This window comes from Rhagoletis pomonella, unplaced genomic scaffold, assembly GCF_013731165.1.
Source record: "Rhagoletis pomonella isolate Grant_MI unplaced genomic scaffold, Rhpom_1.0 Rhpom_scaffold_02172, whole genome shotgun sequence".
In the NCBI taxonomy this organism is placed as follows: Eukaryota; Metazoa; Arthropoda; class Insecta; order Diptera; family Tephritidae; genus Rhagoletis; species Rhagoletis pomonella.
The window spans coordinates 1-18,233 of NW_023460726.1; the positions used below are offsets into that span (position 1 = coordinate 1).

The 18,233-nt window shown below is 35.8% G+C and overlaps 1 protein-coding gene across 1 annotated transcript; it reads right to left on the reverse strand.

Annotated features, from left to right (window-relative positions):
* Window positions 1–12,640: 12,640 nt before the first annotated feature.
* LOC118753191 (probable serine/threonine-protein kinase MARK-A) lies at window positions 12,641–17,878 on the reverse strand. The gene is made up of 2 exons (XM_036488063.1): window positions 16,428–17,878; window positions 12,641–12,740 (listed from the first exon to the last, which is right to left on the reverse strand). Exons 1-2 carry the CDS (start codon window positions 17,876–17,878, stop codon window positions 12,641–12,643), a joined length of 1,551 nt encoding a protein of 516 aa, XP_036343956.1.
* Between the last annotated feature and the right edge of the window lie 355 nt (window positions 17,879–18,233).

An 18,233-nucleotide genomic window follows, 5' to 3' on the forward strand; every position in this document is an offset into this window, starting at 1 on the left:
ATATGACTTGCGTGTAGTTAATTATTTATGATCGAGGAGCGCAAAGGACGCGAAGATGGTGCGTCTACTTTCATTGCTCTATGGAAAACATTTGCCATGACAGAGCTCCACAAACTGGGCGTCTGATTTGTAGTATTATTGTCTCGTTTTTGAGATGTTCGCCGTATTTATGATTTTTTGCCTTTGCTTAATGGATAGCTACATACATATTTATGTATGTATGTATGTTCTGTTTTGAGACTATTGAATTGGATTTCGTTATATTTTGAAAAACAAAAACAGGGTAATCCACAAAGTTATTAATTTCAAGAACAACATTTTAACAAATACCGCTTGTCCAAAAGAGTCTAAGAATATATTAACGGACTAACATAAACTGCGTCTGCCTTCGCTTCGCGGTTTTACTGGATCAATTTTGAAATCACAAACACCATTGGAAAGATATTTTCTCTTGATGACGAGAGTTTTTATGGCTTCAATCACTGTGTCAAAATTTCCCTATTTGTGTGTATTTGCTGTTGCAAGCTCTTCAGTTTGAGGAATACGAAGACGAGGACTAGAAAAGCCAGTATATGGCACGTCTTGTTATAGTAAATATTCATTTCGGAGGAAAAGTGGACCCACTGCTCTCTGAAAAATGCGGCTATCCTAAACACAGTTGTGGTACAAAAAAGTCAGTATTGTCTAATGTCATAAACTTTGACACAGCTATATGGCTCCGAACCCGAAGCTTTCTCACTTGAACTGAGGCTAGAGACATTTATTCATCTCCCCTAGTACTGCAGACAAGAGCCAAGGAGTATGGCCATTCTTCTGGGTATGCAGTTGCAGTTGTACGACTGTACTCAATCGTAACTCTTGCGTCTCGTTTCGCATACTCAGGGTAATGTGACGAACCCATGTGCGAGATGCAATAAGAAATTCTTGTGGAGCATTGGATTACGGTCAAAGATAGAGAAATCTTCGGTGGTGCTACTCCGACTTATTCGGTTGTAGGGCACACTGAAGTTAGTAGCAGGTGTGGTTTATAGTGGGCTTTTGTTTTCATTCAAGTGGAACGCTTATAAATCTGTAAACTGCTCCCTAGCAATGTGTTCTGTGTTGGCTGGTTGGAGCCTGCAATGAAAAAAATATTGTTAAGGGAATAGAACTGATCACAGTGACTACGAATATGCTTACGTAGTACCCTATATAGGGAAGGTGCCTCTATCTAACTGCTGGACGTCATAAAATATACAACGCTCACTTTTGTGGTTGGTTGAGGGTTCACCCCTCTCAGTGCACGAATTGCTACAATACCCAAAAGGGCTAAACTGAACATCTTAAATTGAGTGCACGCTCTAACAAAGGATACTACGATGAGACGACGGAGCATTTCTATAAATCGTCTTTAGTGACTTTAACGCCAGGTCGGCCAAAGATGGTATATTTGGTTCAATTGCCGGAAAACTTAAATTTCAAATTAACATGGACAACGGAGAGAGGCTCATCAACTTATATACGACACGGGACATGACACTAATCAAAGAACTAAGAACTAAATTGATCACGTTACGATAGACGCAAAAGGGATTCAAGCGGTCTCGACGTGCGTCGGGTGGTGCGACGAAAGCTCGGATAGCTGCAGTCACAAAGGACAACCGTGAAATTTCAATGAGCTGTGGGATTTCATCCCCATGACTTCTTATTGCTCCGAAAGAGTTTTCTGCCAACCACGCAACAACAAAGCATACAATTAAAGGGTAATGAAAAAAATAGAGACACGTTTTAAAGAAGATTAGAATGGAGGCAGAAAAACGTGAGTGCGAAGAGCTTAAGATGCTATCAGGTAGGAATGCGAGTAAAAAATTTTACCAGAAATTAAAACATCAATTAAAAGGTTCTAACACCAGGACTGATTCCTGTAGAGATGACGAGTACCGCAGATGGGTGGACAAAGAACACAAGGGAAAGACTTGCGAGTTAATAATTGGCGTAACTTCGTAAAAGATATAGGCAATTGGCGCTGTTTTCCGGCCGAAATCGACAAGCGGTTTTAGTGTCATATATTCAAGAAGAAGAAGCAAAGCGGAAGTTAACACTAATGCCAAGTAAAAATTTGCCTGACTAGTGTGTAACAAAAGCCATTAGGCCCTGTATGAGTCGTGCCACTTAGTCATTAATATTGTATCAAATATCCATGTATCAGTCATAGATGGACGGAAGACGTCAATCGATATGTTACCAACGTAGTCATCAATTCTATTATAGATATACATAGACATATATGTATATCTGTGTACTATCATTAGTTAACTGAAGTGGGCTGGAAAGCGAAGCCAAGTCCAAACTATCTTCTTTGCCGTGGGGTGTTCGTATGATTGACGAAAATATTGGCATATTTAGATACAAATTCGTACTTGTCAATAATAATGATACATACTTGCAGTTCTCATTTCGCATTTCACATTTCTACGAGTAAGTAGTACGAGCGAAAACACTTAATTTTTTGGTAAATTTGGTGTTGTGTTTCGAGGACCCATCGTAAGGCGTAGCAATGTTGCAATTGCAATTGCAATTTCACCTATATTGCAAGCACATGCATGCATACGTACAAAAGTATAGGTTGGTACTACGTACGTCAACAGCAGTGACAATAACGCCAATACATTTTTCATTGAATATAAATGAGATATGTATGCAATATGGCAAAGTTCGGTTTTTAAAGCAAAGACCATTGGGAGGAAGTGGATATGCGGTCTGGTCATGTAATACCTAAATAAATTGTATACGTACATCGATGTATATCTAATCGAAATTTACACAGAACTACTAAAACCAATTCCCTCAAACTAAAATGTTTTACGTACGATGGACTAGTAGGCCAAACCGCTCCACCCACTAAAATATTTATTCAAGCGCTCTTTCGAATGTCTTTCACTACACGCTCACATACATACATAGTTAAGTCACCCATCCCCATCTACACAAAGCACATAGTGGGCGCAATATACTATATACACTGTCCATCCCCTTTCGAAAGTTTTGCCGAGACTTTCGAATGACCTGGCTACTTGGCTTGGTTGCTGCTGGTGGGCCTAGACATTGATGAGCCACTCGTTGACTGGTTATTGGTTGGTTGGTTGGTTGGTTGGTTGGCTGCCTGCCGGCTCGCAGGACGGTTCATGGCTCGTGAATGGTTTGTTGGTTGGCTGGCTGGCTGGCTAAATTGGTTGGTAGGCCGTTTGCTGGCTGCCGACTACTGGCTGACTTGCTAGATGGATGACGACGGCGGCTGGTTTACGTGCTAGGCACGCCCCGGCACGGCCAACTACGCCGAAACCAATGCTGACTAGCTCTCTGATGGTTCCGAGTAATTTTTTCATGGTACATTTCGAGTTGCTGCGGAAAGTCAGTTCATAAATTTTATATAAAAATTCTTTCGTTGGTTTTTTTTCTACCACTATTTCTATGTGTGACTGTGTGACTACATGCATCCATGCTTATTCGAATATAAATATGTATGTATGTATGTAGTTAGCGGTATGTACATATAATACACTTGCTTGTAAGTATTTCTGTGCAAGTAAGTTTTTTTTTGATAATGGCGAGCCTATGGCTCACGAATTTGATGTACACTCTTATGAAAAGCCCGCAGATAGTGGTGACTCGCAGGAAGCGCTGGTGTGTACATGCTAATCCTTGCAATAAATTATTGTTATGAATTTTGATTTTATTTTCATTGAGTCGCCTCGTTCATGAAAGAACTATTGTCATTTATTTGGCGAAAGTTTTAATGGATTATTCGTATGCCAATTAAGAGTTCTTAAATGCTTTTAAAGAAACAATGGAAGTGCTTAAATAAATTATAATTTGAAAAATATAAACGCACTAAGATGCGGCGATTCGGTTTTTCCCGCTAACAATGTAGAATTCGGTATATTTATCTCCTTTCTGAACACAAGAACCGTTGTGTCTTCTGTTTTACGACAGTGTAAATAGATTATATATTTTGGAAAGAGTTTCGAAATACAAGCAAGTAATTTTTAAGCAAAAATACAAAACCGACTTCAATTCTCATAAACAAATTTAGGAGTACCGTTAATTTTTTCATGATCCAATGATCGGATCTAAACCAGATTAGTATGGGACCACCTCTGAGATACTGCTTTTCCGATGCACGATGACGTGGTTATGCGGTAACATAATATACCGTCGAATTGATAACCCCCTCCTTTTTTCGAAGTCTATTAAAAATGTACACTGAAGATGACATATAACCAAAACCAGTTTCTCTCCAAAACCACATTGGAGAAGAGGTGGCGGAAGTTTCCAAACCAAACAGGACAAAGGATGAAGAAAATTCGTTCTAAAAATAAATCTGAGAACTCTTACAAATTTTCTAATAAAACAATCTACATTGAAATACTATCTTCAGGCAATAACACACATATAACAAAACCTAGCTATAAACATACACCTGGAGAGATTATTATTGTCCAATATTGCATATGTAAATATGTTATGCCCAAATTTTTGGTTTACAACACTCTATAACGGCAGCTTCATCATGCTAGTTCAGAACTTTTCTAACTTACTCATCGTTTCTTACGAAGAGAAAAGTCTGAAGGTAGATTCATCGTCAGTCCAATAGTTCTGAACTTTTCGTGCTGTCAAAATAACTACTTAAGGCTTTGCCAACAGTAATTAAATTTAATTCGTAATTGGAAATTTCAGACAGGGCGACTTCCTTGCAGGTGGTTTTGAAGATAGAGCTGCAGAACTGAACCGCTCAGGATTTTTTTTTTTATTGCTGGCGTATGCCGCAAGATCGCGATGTTCTGATTCCGGTAGTTTCGCTTGATATTACATATGCCCATTTTCCCATGGATTCCGGGTATCTTAACCTCGGTCTAACTAAACCTACCCCGGTACCCTCTTCAGTCAAAAAGCCATCAGTACACAAGGTTATCGTGTTCTGGTTTATCTGATATGTCTCCGACATACCTGCCCAGCTCTTTTTATTACTCTAACCAGTTTTAAGCGTTTTTGTAAAGCTGAACCTCGCATGGATGGTATATCCAATCTCGCCAGCGAGAGAAAGACAACAATGTGATGGATACCAAGCCACTTCGGTGTCGAAGGCAGGGTTGCCACTGACGAAAAAAAATATTTACCATCGACTTGAAAAAAATCTACCAAATGTGGGAAATATCTACCAATAACTGTTTTATAATTATTTTAATAAAAACTATAGTTTTATTATTTTTTTATTTATTTTAATTAAAACTATAGTTTTTATTTTTAGTTATTTCAATAAGAATTAAAATTGTTCTTAAGAACGTTTTATTTAACTAATTATACGGTATTTGGGTCGTATTATTGGCATATTCTCAGTTTCCTTCAACCAAAAGCGGAAGTGATGAAACTAGAGGCAACAATGAAACTTTATTATTTGAAAAACTTCAACTCGAGTTATTATAGACAAATACAGTGACTCAAAAAAGTGATTTTTTTTTAATATTCGCAATATTTTTCGAGTAAAAATTGTTTGCTGCTTTAACTAAATCCATAAAAATCGAGGATTCAAACTATATACAACATATAGAAAAATTCCAAAAATTTTGGTCTAAATTTCGAATTTTTTACTCAGAATTTTTAGAACAATTTGAGATATGGAGTTTTAAAGCAAATACTATTTGAGTATAGCCAAAAATGTGCTGCTTAAAATTCTCATTGATTTTTTTAATTTTTTTCCATTCATAAAAAATGGCGTTGATTTAATTCTTGTTGCGAACAATCATGGTGCGTAATTACATACCTGTAAATTTTTTCTATATATTTAAATAATCATATAAAATATTTAGGCAATCAAAAGTTCCTCGGGATTACAGTAAAATTAGTTTTGAATGGAGCGCGATATGTTCGCCTTATATAGATATACATTTATACGTATGTAATTATATAAAAAGTATGCAAAGAAATTTATAATATATTTAAAGATAACTACGAACAATAAATCGGGAACGGAAAGTTCATCAAAAATCTACCTAAATGAGAAAAAATTTACCTTTTTACCAACCCAAATTTTTTCTACCAATTTTGGTAACAATTTACCAAAGTGGCAACCCTGGTCGAAGGGAACGAAGTCGCCGATGAACTGGCGAGATAAAACAAAGCATCTGTTCTTGTGCACCAAAAGCTGTTAAAAACTTCAAGACTGTTGTAATTTATGAATTCCATGAATGAACTCCATCCTTGGCTAAGGTGATACGTGCTGGTTTAGCGTGATCAGTGATAAGGTTATTTGTTAAAATCTTGGCTAATTGTTAGTGTTTGGTATTTTAGGCTATTTGATCAAGTAAGTTCCTGTGCAAGAAAAAATACTTTTTCTTCACTTTCCAGCCCGACGTTTCGCTGACCTTCTCAGCATCTTCAGGGGCGATGCTAATTGTTATGGACTACTTGACATCTCATTTATACATCTGTACATTTATTGGTTGCAGATTAAAGTATCCTAGGCCCTTTTTCACTTTAAAGCAACATTTCATTGGGTTCCCAAACAAAAATTTTAACGTTCAACTAGCCATAGGTGTAGTTCAAGATGCCCTTTTAATAGAAGCTTGTTAAAAATACAAATACATTCAAACCTTCCTAAAGTCAGTTAAGCTACTTTAATTGAACGGCGCAGATTTATACACACGGCAATCGTGTGCATGCAAGTACTATTTTTCAGCTTTCATTAAAGTAAGCAAACTTTAGGCCTATTAATTGTTATTCGCTTTAAGCTGTCCGAGATTTCTGACGAACTTTTCGCCGTCCTGCATATAATTCAAGGTTCAGTCATAAGTTTTCCCAGTTTTTTTTTTGCCTCATAATTATAGCGTTTTTCCCCCTCATCAAATGAAAGGAAATTAAAGTTGCGTGTTCGTTGTCTATATGCACATATTAGTACTTAGCATACACACACACATAGCAACAAAAATACAAATTTGCATTAAATACCAAAAACTACTTGCGAAACTTATAACCAGTCTATAAAATGTAGCAAGACATGGGGTAGAGAAGAGCATAAGCATCACGGTAGGGGGTAGTGGAAAAAAGTAAACTTTCAGTCAGCAAATTTTACTAGTAGGGACGCTATCCAATTTTTGTTATAGTAATTTCATTTACCGTCGGCAAATATGTTTTGTGGCCCGTATTCAAATATTTGAGGATAAATACATATGTATTTGTGCACATAAAACTACAAGGATATGCACTGGTTTTGGTGAACGATTTTAGACTTATAAATCGCAAATAAAAATATTTGATAAGAGATAATGATTTCAAGTTTTCTAGATTTTATTATAAAATTACTAGATCTATAAAAGGAAATAAATGCCGAAATTATATTAAAAAAAAATTAAAAATGAATGAATTGAAAAAAAATTGGCGTGTAACAAAATCAAATAGGAGATACTAGCTATCTAAATAAGAGCGCGTGTATCAAAAGCTTTTAAAAAAAAATAAAATAAAAAGTATGAAAACGATTTTTGATTCAAAAATTATCTCTCCTTAGCCCACTGTACATCAATTATTAGAAGAGGGGGGCGTAAAAAGTAACGTTTAACTTATGTTTAGCATTTAGGCATTTGTCATGCACCTTTTTTATATACCTAACTACTAATTCAGAGGGTGGGTCTTGGTGAGATTCCTTTATATGTATGAAATGCAGGAATATTTTATAAATGTATGCGTGCAAACGGCACGTGACGCCTAGTCGTTTGTACAACAACTTCTGAGCGTTGGACGTGCACCTTTTATACGCTTGAATGCTTTCGATCAGGTGCCGTTCAATAGGCAAACTCCGTCCTGCGTCCGTTTGTTGTGGTGTACTTGTATGTATTGCCTATGCTTTTCTCAACCTTCTAACGGATATTGGAATTTTTTCCTATGCATCGACTGCCGTGCAGGTCTTATTTATATTTTTTTATGTGGTTTCTAGTATTGCAGACCCTTCCGGTTAATTTAAAATTATGCATAATGCACATGTTTTAGCTTTCTACTGTCATGAAAGGGGTGATTGATTTTAGTAATCGATTAGGTTTGTAGAATAGGTTTTAGATAAGTGGATTTTATATTATACGGATATATTTTTTTTTTTTTAAATTTCAACAAATGCAAATGGGTTAACATAAAAGCTCCAGGAAATTAGAATTTCCAATTGATGCCTGAATGTCGTTCTGTAGAACTTTTTCCTTGCATTTGCTTTTCCTTATCGAGCAGAGCTCAGTGTTTGTCTTCGTAACATACCTACGTACTTGACGCTCGATCGAGTTAGATGATGCAATTTTTTAAGCCATTATTGGCCAGAAAAGGCTTCATTGTCCATCTATGTCCATAAAATGCTGATGGGCAGCGCCTTGCCTGCGCGTAGAGCTTTCATAAGATTCTTATACTTAGTTACATTTGTGTAGATATTCATAAATGTATGTATTCGAATCTTCAAAAAGTTTGGTACGGACATCTTTGAGGTGATCATCTCTGATCTGAAAAAAACGTGCGTGTCAGCGCAGAAAATCGAGAATATTCCCTGAATTTAAATCAGCTAAAGAATCTATAAAGTATGTACTTTCTAAATGCAGTTACACAAAAAATCGGAACAGCCGAGACGTATGAAGGCCTTCAATCGCTTTTCATCAACTTTGGGAGAGATGTGCTCTGTAGTCTGACAGATAGGTTCCGCGATTCACCGGGTGTTTACCTCCTTAATGAAGGGAATATTCTATTTGTGTTTGTAGGAGGTTAACAGTATGACCACTTCCCGGGCCGAATTCACGCCGAAAATTTCTGTCAATTTTTTTCCAGCTCGTAGGCCATACGAGCAGGGACGTCCTTGTGTTCTAGGACCCACCCAACGGTTAATAATCATTTTGATGCCAGCTGGTTGAGAGCCCCTCTACACTTAATGGCTGCCTAGTATGTTATTCCGTTAGATTTTACAGATTTAAAAGCAGCCTGTCTTTCCGAATAAATTGTTAATACTATGGCGCTGTGAAGGAGCGGATGCTATCAGCCACAGGGCGGCCACTTTTATTCCGTTCAGTTTTGCCTGAAGAACGCCAAAGTGGTAAGGTAAACGAAAACCAGGGTTTAGTGAGAGTTGAATGAAGTGAATCGCGCTACCTACCCTGTCGCTTAACTTAGAATCAACTGTATACAAGTAGCCGCCGACATCTGTCAACAAAAGCGACCCCCTCCATAATATCACTGAAATCTATAAGAAAAGGAAAATATTAAATCTCTGCTCAGAAATCAATATAACTACAAATATCCAAAACACACCAACACAACTCACCTGCCTGGATACTAAACTCAAAGCCACAAATACTATACTAAATATTTTGAACAAAACCAACACGAACCCAATTCAATATCAAACAAAGTTTAACGAAATTAAAGAGAGATACCACAACAACCCCTTTATCTACACAGATGGATCTAAGGTCGACAATAATGCAACGTACCTTATAACCGTATAAACTGAATTTATAAAAATGTCAAACCTTTCCTGCTATAGCTCAATATACTCCGCAGAAATTATTGCCATATTCGAAGCAATAAACACAATAAATAGAAAAAAAAAACAAAAATATTGCAATATGCTCTGATATCCTTTCGGCTATTAACTCTATAGGAAACATATACAACGACGAACATTACTCAACAACCATTAGAAATATTATGACAGCAAAATACCCTAAAATAATAAGTACTAATTTGGGTGCCGGGACACGCCAACATAACCGGAAATGAATTCGCCGACTATACCGCTAAACAAGCATATCGGACGACGTCGTCTTGGAAATACAAAGACTACATGCGGACATCTCTTGACCAACACTAATCCAAAATTAGGCCAAAATTACCATACCCCATATCCTCCCGCATTGCCCAATATACTTCACCCGCAGAAGAGAAGTCTTCAGCAACACAAACCCATCCATCTTCCCCAACTTCACAAAAGTCCTAAAAATAACCAACCTATACCATAGAATTTAATACATAAAGTATTGTATTTCTATACATACATATTAAGCATAAGCCCTCGATGGTATTGCTTTATTTTTTAATTAGCTTGTAAGACTTACAGTCAAATTCACGCAAGAAATTTAAGTGAAAAATGATTTTAATTTTTTGAATTTTATATGGGAAGTGACAGAAAATAAATCTCATCTTCCATTTAAATTGCTTGTGAAACAGAGACCCTTCTTCTTTTAGATTGCCCAGTACTGTGGTGGATTACTCTGAGAATTCTAGTGAAGCCTTTATTTGTTGACCCAATCGAACTAAGTGGGATAACAATAAGGGTTTAAATTTTATCAACAACCATTAATAAATTTATCAGTTCCAGTCATTGTTAGGAATAGTTTCTATAAGTGTGGGGCCTGGCAAGTCTAGGCAATAGTGGCATCGTTTACAAATTTATGATTCAATTGCCCTGCGCGTCTAAAGAAAATGAACCTTAACCTTAATGTCAAAGAATACTAAAGTACTGGCAAAACCGGTTCTAGGGTAGGCCCATTTTTTGTACCCATTATTATGATAAAAATTTCAAATAAAACGTAATCATAAAAAAAACTTTTAATTCATTAAAAAGGGTCCCAATAAACCACAACAAAGGCATAATAAACGCTTAGATAATTATAATAATAATAACAGATTGGCGCTTACACATCTGTTAGTGTTTGGCCGAGCTTCTCCTCCGATTTGTGGCGTGTGCCTCGATGTTGTCACACAAAGGTGAAGGACCTACAGTTTTATGCCGACTCCGAGCAGCGATTGTATTTGTTTAGACTAGTACCGGGCGCTTAAATGCATGCTACCCTCTAGTACGGCTGGAGTCAATCGCCACTTTTGGACCGCTACTGCACCGAAATCTAGGGAAATAGCTAACTCCATTAACCAGTGGTAGTGCACAGGATAGTGCAGAGTCGAACCAATCGCAAGCAGAATTGCGATGAACTACGAAACAGGGCGTACATAAATTACGCAAGTAACTACTTTAGTAACTCCTACTAGTGCAGAGAGAGCCGATGGTGACCACCGCCAAGGACATTGCCTTGCAAAAGTAATCGCTGAAATACACGGCAAGTAGTCGATCGATAATCGACGGAGTTTACTTGGTAGATACCGATTCACCAGTCCTGTAGTCGCTCCCTCGTACTCCAGGGTGTGTACTGCTGCATGTGTAAAAATTTCTTTTATGCAATTTATGAAATTTTTGCACATGCACTTCTCAGCTGCCATGTAATAAAACTTTCTTAAGTTTTATTTTGATGGCACTTCAAAATATGCCTGGCCTGGTACTCCGGGAACTGCTTCCGAAGCATTTTGCGGACTCTGCACGGTCTTTACCGTTCACCACAGTGCCTACCCAACTTTTTTGATAGAATAAATATTTATACATAAATAAATTTTATACATAAATGCAAACATACTGGTCTCCCCTCTCACTGAGTTATTCAGTATTTTTATGAGAAGCTTTTAGAAAACCACTTTTCTGTTTTTTTTTTATTTATTTTTTGATGTTGGATTGAACTGGGCTTGAACCCAGGCCCTGCCAAATTGTAGCGCGCACTGCTAACCAATACACCACAGCGGCCGCAAATGATTAACCCTAGAAAGATTACTCTACTGAAAGTTGCTGAATAGATAACCATACGTCTGTGGGACGTATAATGGTTTGTTTGCCTTATTTTTATGGTAATAAAAATTGTATGAAAAATTATTTCAAAGAAATGAACTCTTTGGATATTTATTTATTATTTATTTATTTATAAATATTTTCCATTTAAAATAGAAATACACCACCGATTTCAATCTTCATCTCGCGAAAAATGGAGCGAAACGTTTAAAAATCATACGCCTCACAGGCGTAGGTTATCAAAGCAGGGTTAAATAAATAAGGCTTCAAAAAAAGGATAGAAAAGGATAATAGGTACAAGACTAATTTAAAAAAAAGATCCGCTTTTTGCCTTCGCTCGTTTAAAGTTTCACAAAGGGTTAAGTTTAGAAGAAAAAGCTGTAAAAAGAAACATTGTAGCTTCCAATGGAGTGTTTTAGGATATTTTTAGTTAGTCGCCACCTATGTAAGTAGTATGTGTGAGCAAGGTAAAAATCTACAAATTTTAGTAGAGAAAACCTAAAAACGTGCAACACTGATGGCATATCGCTCATTTAACTATAACTAGCCTGAGTGATTTTCTACACGTATGTATCTACGAGAATATAATTACGTACATAAGTACATATGTACATATGTGTGCACGTATGTTATTCGCTGAGTGCAAAAACTTTTCTGCTACCGAAAATTCCTTAACCTTTTCGCTGTTTCAAACTTGCGCATACTTTTGCCACTCTAACGTAAATAAATACATACTTTCGATTTGTTTAATTACATCCGTTACATTTTTGTTTTCTAAATATTTTAACTACCCTCATACCATCTCTTTAATATTAAAACAATTCAAACAATTCACACAAAATGGCGCCATAGCTCATTCATTGCTTGCTATTAATGTTTGCTTGTATGATATTATTGTATGTATGTATTAAAAAGATTTATTTGCTAAATATTTACGTAGGTGTGCACATACATAAATATGTAGAATTGTACTTACGATATCCATTGATATATTCCAGAAACCGTTAGTTCACCCTTATCTTCGAGGGCGTATTCGATGAGTTCTGTATACGTAAATGGTGGTTTCTTTGGCCTGATTTTGTGGCGGCAAATCCATGGTGGCGTGTGTGGGTTGGAGCGTTTGTGGTGAGAGTTGTACACATGTACGAATATGACGTCGCATTGTTGGTGGTTAAAATATGGCGCAGCAAAATTCATGTAATAAAATACAATACATAGTAGAAAATAAATACAATTTGGGGTTAATTTTTTCTTGCTCCATTTTGTACTAATACTTTTGAATAGTAAAGAAGTATTTAAGTACATATACACTGCCGGAACAAAGTATTGGCACAGCAAATTTTTCACAATATATGCAACAATTTTCATTCTAATATTTGTCCGTTTCCGATCCGATTTCGTATAAAAATATGGTTCATTCTACAACAAAAAACATAAAAATATACTTAATTCCTAAACTTTGTGCAAAACTCGAGAAAATTCGGCAAATTTTCATGAAAGTTTTCAACTTTTTAATCAGATTTTTTAGATTTTTTTTGAGTATGCAGATTTGTAGCCCAATCATTTTAAGTAGCTAGGAATTACCGTTGATTTTTGGAAATTTTTTTCACGCAGTCTCTTCCATACAAAAAATTTGTTTCGAAAATACTTTATATGGAAAAAATGCAAAACATCTTCAACGAAAAAAATTCTCAAAAATCAACGCGATTTTTTACTAACTCCGAACTTGCATTTTTTACTAGAATTTAATGGGCTGCATGCTCAACAAAATTGTAAAAAATCTGATTAAAAAGTTGAAAATTTTGATCAAAATATGCTGAATTTTCGCGAGTTTTGCATAAAGTTTAGGAATTATATTTTTATGTTTTTTGTTGTAGAATGAACCTTATTCTTATATAAAATTGGCGGAGAAATATTAGAATAAAAATTGTTGCATATATTGTGAAAAATTTGCTGTGCCAATACTTTGTTCCGGCAGTGTACTTATATGCATATATGTAGGTAAGTATGTAAACTGAATTTATCTACTTTTGCCACTAAAAAAAAGTTTGAAAAAGAGGAAATGCAGCAATAGAAATATACTTGCATATGTATGTATTTCAAATGACCAAAATCGAACATGAATTCATGTGTCGCGTATATAAAGTCCGTTTTCGAAAAAAAGCAAGACCTTCTTATTTAGTAGCCCTTTCGCAGCATTTGATACGAAACAAAATGGTTTTGAAAGCTAAAGTAAATCCCTTTCACGAAAAAATATTGCCATTGAGCCACAATTACCCCTTCACCTTAAAAAAATTGGTCAAAAGTAGTGTTTTTCGAAAAAAACATGCAAAATCCACGGGATTTATTCCAAAACAAAAAAATTTATGTATTTTTTATTACACTAGTATTATAGATTTTGAGACGAGCAACACGATTGCACTGTTCAAAATTCGAAAACAAATTTTAGCACCTTAATTTGAAAAATGCATTGTTTATTGAATTTTTTTTCTATTTGCATGCAGCTGTGCATCCTTCACTCAATTTTATATCCCACGAATAATAAGTGCAATTCAAGACCTTTAATTTGAGCCAAAGACTTTAGGCCGTCTAAGAGCCAAGTTATAACAATTTTAAACCAAACTTCGAAACTGCTGTGTTTTTACTCCGAAATTAGAAAAAAAGTGCATAAAATGTCGAATGAATTTTCAGAATTGTAACAATTTAGCTCTCAAAGGGCCTAGAGATTTCTACCTTGGCTTAAATTAAAGGTCTTGAATAGCACTAAAACTGACCTGTTATTCGAGGGATATAAAATTGTGTAAAGGATGCACAGCTGCATGCAAATCATAAAAAATACAATATATAATACATTTTTCAAATTGAGGGGTTGATTTTTTTTTTTCGTTTTTTAAACAGTGGAATCGTGTTTCTCGTCTCAAAATCTATATATTAGTATAATAAAAAGTACAAAAAAATTTTTTTTTTTTTAATATATCCGTTGGATTATGTATGTTTTTTTTTCGAAGAACACTATTTTTGACCAATTCTTTTAAGGTCAAGGAGTTATTGTGGCTCAATGGCAATATTTTTCCTTGAAAGGCAACTACATAAGCTTTTAAAGCCATTTTGTTTCATATCAAAATATTGCTTCTGTCGAAAGCGCTACGATTAATTGGCATGAAGTGTTTAAAAAGCCCACTGTGTGCCGTCGAGTTAGCTCGAATATTTTATTTTTCAGTCGAGAAATGTAATTTTGAAATGTTAAAATTACTACGGAGTATTTTTCTCAAAAACATATGACTGAAAACATTTGATTTCTAAAAATATAACTCTTTTATAAACAATATATAACAAAATAAAATAAAATGTCTATCATACTTGGGCGTACAAAATTTTTGATTCTCGTTCCGATCAGGTGCCGATATACAATCCGTAAGACCGATCAAAAGAGGAATCAGCGATAGACATGTCCCAAGATATATGAATATCTCAAAAAATCCTTTTAGAGGTGATATTTGGGGCAATATTAAAAAATATACTTATTTAAAAAAATTCGAAAAATAAAAAAGTTACAGAATTGTGAATACCTCTAACTAAGCTTAAAACATTCTGCAATTTTAAAGATTTCGTTTAAGATACGAGTTTTTGAACTTTAAAAAAAGAAATTTATTGCATGCATACCATTTAAAAATATTTGTATTTAAATTCAATAAAAATTGTTTAACATAACTTTGTTTTTTTTTTGCTTTAAAGATTTTTTTACTTGAAAATTCTGCACATTTTTGAGTTTTTTTAGTATTGTTTCTTTGTAGCGCTAAATATCACCTTTGAACCGAGACCACAACCATTTTTAAAGCTATAATAGTTTTTGTAATATTCAAAAATTAATTTTGCGAGTGCCGGAAATTGTGAACATTAGAATTTTGCATAACTTTTTTAATTTTTCCCCCCTTTGCTAGAACTTCATTATATGATAAAAGAAAAGTTCTGACCAAAATTCATTCAAATCAAAAATGGTCGATTCCAATCATTGGTCGATTTGACATGGTTTGACCCACGACTTCTTTGTTTTGTTAGGAAGAAATATCTGCAAACTTTCATTCCACCTCTAATTGAATACGGGAATATAATAGGAATGTTTTGATGTTGGTTTTCTCGCAGCGCTTAAGAATCTGATGCGTAATTTTTTGACCAGCAATTATTTGATGCATTGCAATAAAATTGGGACGTCCTAATGTATCCTTAAAGGAATAATCGAAGCAATGCGACTCTTTAAGATACAGATTTTTGATTTTCTTTACGATCTTTTATCTAATCCGATTTAATCGTAAACCCGTTACTTTTAAATGAACATAAAAGCAATTCTGTACGAGCTTTTTAACGACATGAACATAGTTAAGCCCAAGAATAACCAAGAAGAACCAAGTGCAGAACGACCTCTCCGCACTCGGGATGAACAACTAGCGCAAATCTGCAAAGGAGAGAGGCAACTGACAAACGGTTGTAGTGGCAAATAAGAAGAATAAAAGATATTCATTGTTCGGATTCCGATACATAACAACACACGAATCTTGAGACCAAAAATATTTCAAGATCTTCTAAGCTAAGAGCACTAATTAATATAGAAACTTGTTTAGAGTTCTGATACGAGTAGCTGTAGTATTTCACTCAAAGACTTTTTGGCGAATCTAAGTTTACAAACTGACTGAGTTAGGTCCATGGCACTTATTGTCGTTTCATTCAAAACACAAAAAGATTAAATATCCTCAAAACTTACGCTCTTTGCGGCGAGTTCTCGACAACCACATTTTCAGCGACTACCATATCGGCACCATCCACCTCTGCGGTCACCTCCATAACAAGTTCCTCAAACTTTTTACCAGCCTTTGTTGAACTTTTCGGAGAACGCGTGTAGTCACTAAACGGCTGCTGCATGCTCGAAAGTGGTGTCGCTGCCGAAAACGATGATTGTGGCGAGCAAGAGTTCGATTTGTGAGATGAACTAGGAGAGGAAATACTATTGCCTTGTTGTACACCGGCATTTAATACATTCGTATTCAAATGGTTATTGCTATTTGCACCCAAGTCCGGCGAAAGATGAGGAAATTCATCAAATTTAAAATTTAACAACCAAGAAAGGTTCTTATCCTCAAAATCCGCCTCCGTATCGGCAGCCGTTGAGGTTTGTGGCATAGACTGTGGAATTTGTGGAAGCGCCTGATTGATAGACTGTTGCAGTGTTTGTTGTTGACGATACCTGTTAAGGTTTGCACTATGTACTGGTGATCTTGACACTTGCTTCTCAGGAACTAAAAACTGTGTTGGAGAGCATGATTGTGCTTGCTGTTGCTGCTGTTGCTGTTGCTGCTGCTGCTGCGGCTGTTGATGCGTGACCTCTTGACTTTGTTGTGCGGCATTGAGTGTGGTTATCTCTGTCGCCTTTAGCGGCAGCGTCGGATGTAGATGCGCGATTTCCGTTTGCAAACCCGAATTATAACGATGATCGAGTTCGAGTAGATCGCTTGCTTGCCAATTGCTACCATCATCGTAGTTGGTATTCACACAAACATTTGATGGTGCAGCAAAGGCTGGCAATTGGGAATCAGCGCCATTGGTGCTATGACTTACCAGACTGGCTGTAACTGGCACAATTAAATTGGCATCGTAGGCGAAGAGATCATTAATGAAGGAACTGTTGCCGGTTATGAGATTGAATGTCATATTGCTGTTGTTGTTGTTGCTATTATTATTATTATTGTTTATAGCTTCGTTATCTGCAATGCTACTATTGTTGTTGTTGTTGATGATTGCACTGTTGTTATTTGTTGTAAGTGTGGCACTTGGGCTAAGGCTTATATCATTCTGTAGATTTTCTGTTTGTATCGCGGCTATGAGCAAGTTCTCATTGTTGTTTGTAGATGAATAGCTGTTATAGTTGGAGACCGGAGTCGTGAAACAGTTGGATTCGGTTATGGTGTCACTGGATTCCTGCATGTGCCGCTTCTTCCAGACGGGCGTTGTGCACGAAACATTCTGATATTCAGCTGTGTGATTTCCTGTGACATTAGCATTGACGTTGTTGCCAGTGGGACTAGTATCGCCTTCGAATTTTCGCTTTAGAAAATTATATTCACAGTGCGGTGAAGATTCGGTTATGCAGTCCGCGGGCGTAGTAGCGGACAAGGAATTCGGCGAGTGGCCGCTGGGCGGTGCGGGCAAATTGATCATGTTCGGCGATTTTGAACGTTTATGCACTTGATGGATATATTTATGTATATATAAACATTTGAAAACTTCCTTCTTAACTTATATTTTTTTTAATTTTTTTTGTATTAAGAAACTAATCACTTTTTGAGCATTTTATTGAATTTTTTTAGAAGTTTTTTTAGAACTTATTTCCTTTTGTTTTTTGCAAAGTTTAATTCCTAAGGTTTCTTATGTAATTAAATTACAAGATTTCGAAAACGTATTCATTTATACATTTAAAAATATGAATTTATTTTAGTTTTATATCCGTAGGCCCAAAAGCATTTGTTTTTTTATTCAAAAATTTTCAAATATGCGCCCGAATGCATTGCTTCCA

Excerpts from the sequence above, each read along its gene's own strand:
- LOC118753191 (XM_036488063.1), bottom strand. The coding sequence starts at position 17,878 with ATGATCAATTTGCCCGCACCGCCCAGCGGCCACTCGCCGAATTCCTTG. Across the intron at positions 12,741-16,427 it reads GAGAACTCGCCGCAAAGAGC|GCCAAAGAAACCACCATTTA; the intron begins GTAAGTTTTGAG and ends CCACAAAATCAG.